General features: G+C 51.0%; 1 protein-coding gene across 1 annotated transcript; it reads right to left on the reverse strand.

Moving 5' to 3' along the window:
- Window positions 1-4,517: 4,517 nt before the first annotated feature.
- LOC123172393 (uncharacterized) lies at window positions 4,518-6,322 on the reverse strand. Its single transcript, XM_044589385.1, has 3 exons — window positions 5,627-6,322; window positions 5,082-5,388; window positions 4,518-4,882 (listed from the first exon to the last, which is right to left on the reverse strand). Exons 1-3 carry the CDS (start codon window positions 6,206-6,208, stop codon window positions 4,863-4,865), a joined length of 909 nt encoding a protein of 302 aa, XP_044445320.1. The 5' UTR covers window positions 6,209-6,322; the 3' UTR covers window positions 4,518-4,862.
- Between the last annotated feature and the right edge of the window lie 4,101 nt (window positions 6,323-10,423).

The raw sequence follows: 10,423 nt of genomic DNA on the forward strand, positions 1-10,423 counted from the left end.
AACTAGGGGCAAAACTGAGTAGTGGGTTCGAGTTAGGGGCACAGATGTAAATGTCCCATATAAATAACAAATCACCACCACTACAAGATGACAATATAACATTAGTTTGAAATCCAAGAGTTTGATTGATAAGGATCTTCATGTGGTGTCAATCTCTCTGTTCTATATGTGTAGAATGGATGTCGAGTACCAAAAAATAAATAGGAAATGCTATGTGGCCTACACTATGGATACTAACCCTCGGGACTCGAGTAGCTAGCCATCCCTCCCACTCCATGCCGCCGCCCGAGGACTCCGTCGTTCCAGGTGTGCGGCCTCCGATGAAGGTGGCGGTGAGGCTCGGCTGCCCTGCCCCGTCTCAAGGAGCTCCAGATGCCGGGGTAGCGGCCCCGGGTGGAGATGGCAGCACGGATCTCACCGGTGGATGGCGTCGCAGGAGCTAGCCGTTCCTTCCGTCCGTGTGGGCGGCAGAGGTCCTCCGTGGTTGTGAGATGTTTCGGTGGCTCCACCGGATCTGGATACTGGCCCCCTCCCCTTGCTACGGCCCGCCCGCCAGATCTAGTCGTTGGGCATGGGTTGGCAGGAGACTAGAACGAGGGAAACCCTTGGCATACTTCGTGTCAACCTCGATGGTGTCGGCGCTCCTGCGCTGGTTCCCTCTTGAGGGCACGCCGAGCTTTCGATCGCCACCCCTCTTCTTCGATTCCCCCCGCTCCCAGGTGAAAGCCTTGGCCTTTTGGATTGGACGACGGCGGCGTTCCAACAGCGTGTTCCTCTTTGGAGGTGTCGTCCTAGGGATGGCGCAGTTGCGGTTGTGGTGTTTGGTGATTGGTGGCGGTGGTGGTGTGCTACTCTCTAGGTTGCTGGTGGTGTGGGAGGCGAGTTGGCTGGTCCACAATCCTTCAGTGGCTCCTGTCCGATGGTTGTTGGACAGTGTTCAGCGTCCTCGTGTAGTGACATGGCATGGACAAAGGGGAGACTGCGTTCTCCTCCCCAACAATGGCCCCTTTGGGTCGACGCAGTGCCAGGTTTCTCTCCATGTGGTTCAGCCTCTCCCATCTGCGTGCACTAGCGTCTCTGGTTGACCTCTGCTCTGCCGCTCTAGCTGCTTTTGGTGCTCTGGTGGCTTAACTATGGTTTCTTAATGTAGGCGATGGCGTTTGTTGCTTTTCTTCTTGTAGCTCCTGGTCTCGAGCATGATCTACCTGTGATCTTTCAGTTTTTGGTCAAGTTTTGGCCTTTGTAATCAGCTCATTTGTATCCTAGCAGCTTGATGGCTTCATTAATTTGATGGACTCTATGTCTTTTCTCTAAAAAAAATGTTCTTGTGTTGTTTAATCCATGCTCGATCTTTTCGTTGTTGCTTATGTACATATGTGAAGAAGTCGCGAGTTTGCGAAAGTTGTTTTATAGACATACAACTATTTGGACTTTAGTGCTCCAAGCTTTCCCGGTTGTATATTGCTAGTATGTTCGTAGGTAAGCATAAGTGCTCTTGTGAGCACGAGCTCACATGCACCCTTAGTAGTAGTAGTAGTAAAATATAGAAAACTAAGAAAATTCAACAAACACATATGTCTGTTTCACATGCGTGCAAATTTGCGCAATGAAATAATATTCATGGAGGCCTGGGCAAAAATAACAAAACTGATGCTCCGAAATGCTTTTGAAAACGGGTCTTTTTGGAATATCGGGGTTCATCACGAAAATTTGCACGCATGTAAAACACACATCAATGTTTGTTGTAAAAAATATCAGATTAAAAAAATGTTTTTCCGCATTTTACTGTTACAAAGGGTTCATGTGAGCTCGTGCTCATAAACTCCATGTCCGGTGGGTAAGCTATTGTATCAACTTCATTTTATAATATTATCTCATCTTTGTAATTTTAGTTTCCAAACACATCTCACTCCGAGCAAAAATCTTTAGAAACCATTTTATTCTATTCGCTCTGAACATTCTCTATCCACGTTAATGAAATGCTAGTTCATGATTCTACATGTGCCAGAAGGAAATCAACGAACTATTGGATTGGGAAGCCCTTGAGGTTTGGTAGCCATATGTTGGGAGACACGACTCAAGATAATTAACGATGCTTCCAACCTAGAGTCTTGCGCGGGGGGGGGGGGGGGGGGGGGGCTCTTTCACTCGAGATGCTGGTGATGCAGGTGGAGTGGGGGAGGGGTCATCCTAACAAAATAAATTGACAAACGCAGAAAATGTTGCTTTTGTGACCAAGGAAAACAATTCATCATTGTTATCTTTGTTGTAGCCTTCAATTTGCCTCCACCTACTAGTAACAAATTTTTTCTGGAACTAGTTGGCTAGAACTCACCACAAATTAAGGAACATATCCGGGTCAAGGTGTGTGTCTTATTTTGGGAAATTTTGAAATTGTCGGAGCAATTGTGTTTTTAACAGAGCAACTTTTTCAAACCTTTTGTAGGTTATTTCAGGACTAAAACATGGATCCGACAATTGTTTCCATCTACCATTTATGTTCAGGCCAACTCCGTGTCATTCTCTAGAACTACAGAACAAAAGGGTAAGACCCCATCCTAGTTGTCTGAATTTTTACAGTAGAAACAAGTTTGTTCTTGTACCCACAGTACCAATGAATATACACCGCAAAATGGATATCGCCGCACCGAACTGAAGTTCTCTCTGTCTTTTCCTATAGAAGATGCCGGGCCACATCCATCCTAAACAATGCCGCCTGCCACTGCAAACAAAGAAGAACAAAAAAGTAACTAAAATTGCTTCACAGGTTCCAAATGTTCAGAACTACAGAACAAATGTTCAGAAGCTGAACCAAAGCAGGAAACAGAGAAGAAAAGAAGCAGAGAAGAACAGAAAAAACAAGTTAGCACTAGAAACACCAAGAAGAAGCATGATGAACATGGAAGAATCATGAAAGAAATGGCACTTACCCTATCTATATCATTAGTGCCACTTGGGTTCAACTTGTCAACTGCCTTAAGTGCGGCCGACCACCTTTGACAATCTCGGTTGATTGTCGACCACCGGGAGCGTAGAGATCTTCCGGAGCGGTCAATTCCACTTTTGTTGTGTACATCAAGGTGTTCCTTCATCCGGAGCCAATATGCATCTCTACTTTGATCCCCTCCAACGGAGGGATCCCTCGACACTTGCAACCGAGTATTGCATAGCAATATGTCTTCATCCATGGTGTAGTTGCCCCCTCTTCCTTTTGGTGCATCGACGATGTCCTCACCATCCTCGTCCACCTCAAACGCATGATCATCGAAATGCATCTCATTGGTCTGAGACCAATGAGAATTGTTGGAGCCAACACCCATAATTGACATATATGCCTCATCATTGCAACTACAAAGTATATACAACGAAGCAAATAAGCTATCCATATGTACGCATTCAAAACAACAACAACAACAACAACAACAACAACAACAACAACAACAACAACAACAACAACAACAACAAAAAGTTGGCGAAATTTTACCTTGTGGGCATTTCATCGAACACCTTGTGCGCGTCGGCCGCTGGCTCAACAAGTGAGCTCGCCGGTGCTTCGGTCGCCACTGCGTCCGTCGCACGCCCTGCAAGCTTCTTCCTCGACGGCCTAGAGGAGCCGTCCGCCGCCTTGTTCTTCTTCGCGGATACCTTGCCCTTCTTCGCCCGCGCCGCATTTGGGAGCTTCGAGAGGGGGGCACGTGGCTTCACGGTGGGCGCCGGTGCGTCGCCACCCGCCGCCGAGGTTGTCTGTGGCAGCATGAAGAGGCCGCACGCGATGCCGGTGCTTGGAGGAGCACCGGCGGAGGCGAAGCCAAAGCTCCCCGCGCTAGGGTTTGCGGCGGCGGCGGCGGAGGGGTCGCGGGTGTAGGAAGGGGTGAGGGGGTGCTGGCGCGTCCGTCCATCGGGCCAATTCGCCGGCGGCGGCGCGGGTGGGGCAAAAGTGGCGCGGCGGAGAGGATGCGGCGCGAGCGCTCGAGTGTACGGCGCGCGGAAGCTGACGCACCAAATAAACGGCGTGCGATGGCGTTTCGCACCGCGCGCTGAACTCTTTATGCTGCGTGCGCGGTTATTGCGCCTCCGCTGGAGCTCGCTGAGCGGTTGCGCGCGCGCTTAAAAACCAAAAATTTCTGGCGCGGCGCTTATATAGCGCGGCCGTTGGAGATGCTCTAAAGCATTGCCTTGAGGGATATCATAGTTTGATGTGTGAATACAACAGTTATTCACTTAAGATATGTTTTATGTTACTTGTTCAGGATGTGGAATTTGCAAGTAGATTATTCACTGAATTTATCACAAAAATTGGAATGCTTTTAGCCAAAAAAATCAACACAATGTATAAATAGAACAACTAAAATTCTAACCATACCAGAGCCATGCGTGAGCCACATCAGCATTGGGTATGCACTTACAATATACTCCTTTCACATTTTTTGGCTCTAGTGTAGAGCCAAAAAACGTCTTACATTATAAGACAGAGGGAGTAGATAACAAGAAATCAACCAACATACACACATGTTCCGCAAGAAGACCTCCAATATTAGATGGATTGCTGAAAATGAAGAGATTGATCATCGAAGATTTCAACATCGACCTTCCCTAAAAAAAGGTATACTTGACCTTTCTGTAATTCTGCCCATCTACCATTTATGTTCAAGCCTACTCCATGTCATTTTCTAGAACTACAGAACAAAACAGAAAAGTGTAAGACCCCATCTTAGGTGTCTGAATTTTCACAGTAGAAACAAGTATGTTCTTGTACACACAGTACCAATGAATATACACCGCAAAATGCATATCGCCGCACCGACGGAAGTTCTCTCCATCTTTTCCTACGTACATACAGTCAGTCCCGGGCCACAATCATCCTAAACAATACCGTCTGCCACTGCAAAAGAAGAACAAAAACGTAAATAAAATTGCTTCACAGGTTTCAGTTATACACACTGAAGAACAAAATGTTCAGAATGTTCAGAAGTTCAGAACAAAATGTTGAGAATGTTCAGAAGTTCAGAACAAAATGTTCAGAAGCTGAACCAGAGCAGGAAATCAGAGAACAAAAGAAGCAGAGCGACCCCATTGTTGACCTGCAGGAGAAGGCGCCGGGACGAGGAAGAACTCCATCTGGCTGCTGCCGGGAGGGAGGTCCAGGACGACGGGGAACAGCCCCGGGCCGCTCCTGCGGCAGACGACGAAGTCATGCCGCCGGGTCTCCTCCTCCAGCCTGCGGTGCAGCGCCGCCAGGCTCTGCTCCTTGAACGAGAAGTACTTCCACGTCCCCTCGTCGAACTCGTCCACGCCGCCGTCGTCCCTGGCGGTGTTGTAGAAGATCAGCCGCGCGGCCGGCATCGACAGGGGCTCCTCCTCGACCGTAGCAAGTGAACTCGTCATGTCCTGCGCGATCACGAACAAAATCCACGAATCAAAGAAACCCTGTTCTTCCCCCGACAAGAATTCAGGACGAAGCGTTCAAGAAAGTAGGAATCGGCTTGCAAATACGCATGAATCCACCGCGGAAACTCAAGAAGATGATTCTTTCTTGAAGGAATCAACAAATTTGCTTCGGATTGCGCAAGAACAGGAGAAAGGAGCAAGCAAGAAGATAGAATCGATCAGGCTTCTTTTCGAGTACCTTGGCGGAGCGCACCCTGGCGAGGACGCTGGACGCCGTGTCCGACTCCGACGTGTCCGCCTCCAAGCGGGCGTTGCAGGACTGGGCGCGGCAGGGGCGTGGCGACGGCGGCAGCAGCAGCGCCGCCTCCGCGGCCGGGACGACCTCGACGACCCAGGAGCTCTCCTCCGGGTCGGCGTCCAGGTCGACGGTGACGGCGTTGTCCTGCGCCGTGTGCCCGAACCTGGCGCGGAGGAGGCGGCCGTAGGGCCCGGACAGCGCGAGGTGCTCGCCCTCGCGCAGCGGCGACCAGAGGAAGGCGTTGTCGTTGGGGCAGGACGGTGAGCCCAGGACGACCCCGCAGCAGGCCCGGGTGCCGCGGCCGCGGCCGAGGACGTCGGCGGGGAGCTCGGTGGCGCCGAGGTAGAGGCCCCGGTGGCCCTGGAGGCGCACGTAGTCGTCGCCGGCGAGCTCCACGGCCCAGACCGTGCCGCGGGAGTTGCGGCGGTGGCCGTGGGAGACGGCCACGCCGTCGAGCGCGCAGAGGTACGTGCCCAGGTGGCTCCTGAGCCGCACGGACCGCGCGTCCTTGAAGAGCTCCATCGCCGCGCGCGGCCGAGGGTGGGATCAAGAATCAAGAACGGGGCGGCGTTTCTTGGTTTGGGCTTCGGGGGCGAAGGGGGAGGAGGTTCGTTTGGGCGGGAGGCAGAATTTCGGTTGGAGGTTTGTCAGTTTCGATCGAGCGCAGCAACGGCCGTTTAATTTATGCTGAGCGCTCGTAGGTGTGCTTCGCTGCTCGATCGACGAAGAGTGGCTGTCCACAGTAGTCATCATGCCATACGACTTCTAGTCAAGTCAGTTTTGTACCCCTACCCAAGTCGGTTTGTACCCTCTTATATACTCTTATATACTCTTGTATGCTGCACCAAATCATCAATAAGCAACAGTTTTATTCAGCTTTCATGGTATCAGATACCGGTCCCAGGGTTTAGGGTATGGCTCCGCCAACGCCACCGCTGCCGCCGCCGCCAGGCTACTTCGAGCGCCAGGCCGCACTCATCGCCAAGGCTGCCAACGCCGCGGCCGCTTCTCTCTCGGCACTCACCATAGCTCCACAAAACTACCCTGCACTCATCCTCGCCGCACCAATATCTCTTGCTGACACAATCTCCGACGTCAGCCCCTACATCCCCATAGTTCTTAATCTCGCTGCCCACAACTACTACCATTGGAGACATCTCTTCGATCTCCACCTCGGCCGCTGCAACCTGCGCTCGCATGTCGCCGCCAACTGTCTTCCCCGCCCCGACGATCCACAATGGTTGAAAGACGATCTCGCGATCGTCCAGTGGTCCTACACCCGCATCACCACCGAGATCTTCAACATGCTCGATCACGACGGCGCCACCGCTGCCAACATCTGGCACTCCCTCCGTCAGCTCTTCCAAAGCAACACCGACGCTCGGAAAAATGCTCTCCACACCGAGCTTCGCAATATGGTGCAAGGAGACGCCCCGGTGAACCTGTTCTGCCAGCGCGTTAAGACCATTGGTGATGAGCTCCGCGAACTCGGCGATACAGTTAGCGACTCACAGCTAATCAATATCGTCGTCGTCGGCCTCAGCGAAGACTTTGACAAGCAAGCCTCGTTCATACCGATGATACGGCCCCCTCCTACCTTCGCTGAAGTTCGTTCCTTGCTACAACTCGCGGCGGAAACACAAGCTCGCAAGGACTCTCGCCCCAAGATCTTTCATGCTGCGGCTCGTCCTCCTCTGTCGTCTACACCAGCGCCGCCTTCCAGGCCGGCTCCTGCCGCCGGGCCGTCCGCATCGTCATCTGTTGAACCGCCCTCAGGCTGGCGTCCTAGTCCGAACTACCGCGGCAAAAACCCTATCTACAGGCCGCCGTCGACTCGTTCGGTTCCGCCTACGACATCACCAGCACCGAGTCCTGCACCACCCACCAGTGCTCCATCTGCGGTTGCATGGCGGCCTCCTCATGATCCTTGGACGGGGCTTGTTCAAGCATGGTCCATGCCCTGGTCCGCTCCGTCCACCCTCGGTGCTCCGCCGGCATACTCAGGTGCCTGGCAACCCGGCCTTCGGCCGCCTACTGGTGCTCCCGGGGTTCTCAACCCCCGACAGCCGGCCAATGCCTATCACGCCGCCCCGACGTATGCTCCTTATGGTCATTACAGCACCGACGGTGGCGCCTACTACACACCTCAGCCGGCCCTGCTCCCGACGCCACCCCCACCACAGCCGGCCAATGCCTACTACACTCCCCAGCCGGCCCTACTGCCTTCACCATCGTATCCGCCGGCACTGCTTCCGACGCCACCCTCACCTGCGACGCCGAGCTGGGATCAAGCTGCCTTTCTCCAGGCCATGAATAACTTTGCTGCACAAGGAAACTCAGGTACGGATTGGATCTTTGATTCAGGGGCCTCTAGTCATATGTCTGCATCTAGTAATTGGTTATCTTCTTGCACTAAATCTCCTTCCCTTCCATTATCCTTGGAGATGGATCATCTATTCCTATATATTGTGTTGGTCAGGCTCAACTTCCCTCTTCCACCAAACCTCTTTTACTTCGCGATGTTCTAGTTGCACCCGCCCTCATTAAAAATCTTATCTCTGTTCGCCAATTTACTTGCGACAATCTAGTTTCGGCTGAATTTGACCCTTTTGGTTTATCTGTGAAGGATTACCTGACCAAGGCCGAGATCGCTCGCTTCAATAGCTCCGGTGATCTTTATTCTTTTAATGGAGTTCCTGCCGCCACCCCTCCAACATCCATGCTGGCCTCCGTCGATCTCTGGCATCGTCGCTTGGGCCATCCCAACCCCGCCGTCTTAGCTTCTATACTTAGTGAATTTACCATATCATGTAATAGGGACTCTCATAATTCTGTGTTTTGCGAGTCTTGTCAATTAGGCAAACATGTGCGTCTTTCCTTTAGTTCCTCTAGTTCTTGTAGCACTTATCCCTTTGAATTAATACATTGTGATTTATGGACCTCTCCCATTGCAAGTGTTTCGGGTTTTAAATACTACCTTGTTATCCTAGATGATTTCACCCACTTTGTCTGGACTTTTCCTCTACGCAACAAATCCGAGGTCCATTCTCTTTTCCTTAATTTTCAACGCTATGTGTCTGTTCACTTCTTCCTCCCAATTCGCTTTATCCAATGTGACAATGGTCGCGAGTTTGATAACATTAAAAATCGTACTTTCTTCTTACAACATGGCATCCTGCTTAGGTTCTCATGTCCCTACACCTCCCCTCAAAATGGTAAAGCAGAACGCTCTCTTCGCACCCTCAATGATATAGTTCGCACTCTCCTCATTCAATCATCTATGCCTCCCAAGTTTTGGGCTGAAGCCCTACACATGGCCACCTTCCTTCTAAATATTCGACCTTCTAAAACTAAACCTAACACTACTCCCTATTATTCCCTCTTTCTTTCCCACCCCGATTACTCCGCGGTTCGTGTTTTCGGCTGTCTCTGTTTTCCCAATGCCTACGCCACTTCTGCAAATAAATTGTCACCACGCTCTATCCCATGTGCTTTTCTCGGCTTCTCTGATGAGCACAAAGGCTATCGCTGTCTCGACCTTCACACCGGACACGTTCATGTCCCTCGTACTCTCCTCGTGCTATTCGTCGGCCGAGGCTGAGTATCGCGCTGTGGCACATGCCGTTGCAGATACAATTTGGATTCGGCAGTTACTCTCCGAGCTACACAAGCCTATTGAGCAGGCCACTATTGTCTACTGTGACAACATATCAGCTGTCTATATGACCAGCAATCCAGTTCAACACTGACGCACAAAGCATATTGAGATTGATATTCATTTTGTTCGTGAAAAGGTTGCTCTTAGTCAGGTTCGGGTGCTTCATGTTCCCTCTACGGCTCAGTTTGCTGACATTTTCACCAAGGCACTGCCTACTAAGCCGTTTCAAGATATCTGTTTCAGTCTCAACGTCGTCGAGCCTGCCGTTGATACTGCGGGGGGATGTTAGAGTAGTCATTATGGTATACGACTTCTAGTCCAAGTCAGTTTTGTACCCCTACCCAAGTCGGTTTATACCCTCTTATATACTCTTGTATGCCGCACCAAATCATCAATAAGCAACAGTTTTATTCAGCTTTCAGTCCAGAATTGTGTGCCGCGTTTGGCAGGCCAGATTGAACGCTATGGACCTGTTTGGTTTTCTTTTTTCTTTTTAGGGTCTGTTTGGTTTTCTGCACCCAGTGGCGGAGACAAGGGGGCGAGCGGGGGCCTGCCCCCCTCCTAACGATCGAGCGATGCTACCTACTCCCTCCGTTTCAAAATACTTGATTTCCATTTGTTCAAAAATGGATGTATCTATATACTAAAAATGTCTAAATATATCTATATTTTGACAAAACGAAGGCTAGTATTGTGAAACGGTGGGAGTAATTAGCCATGCGAACGCACGTATTCCCCAGATTTGTACGTACTTGGCCCCCCTATCTCAACGTTAATTTAGAAAAAGGGAAAAGGCCCATGTGAAGCCCACAAGCGGCCAGGTTGGACGATCGACTCTACTCTCCAGGCTTGACGTTGCGTTCTCATGTGATTAGCCTGTACCTGGATTAGCACGCGGATATTAGCCGCCGCCGTTCTGTGCCCTCGCCTGCCCGGCCGCCTCTGCTCGCTCTCCCTGCCCTGCTGCTGCCAATCCAATTCACACGGCGACGACGCGACGCAATCACTTGTCAAATCTTCCGGATCCAACCAACGGGAATTAGCCAAGAACCCACGGTTTAAGTGGTTTAACACATCAG

This window comes from Triticum aestivum, chromosome 1D (genome assembly GCF_018294505.1).
Source record: "Triticum aestivum cultivar Chinese Spring chromosome 1D, IWGSC CS RefSeq v2.1, whole genome shotgun sequence".
Lineage (NCBI taxonomy): Eukaryota > Viridiplantae > Streptophyta > Magnoliopsida > Poales > Poaceae > Triticum > Triticum aestivum.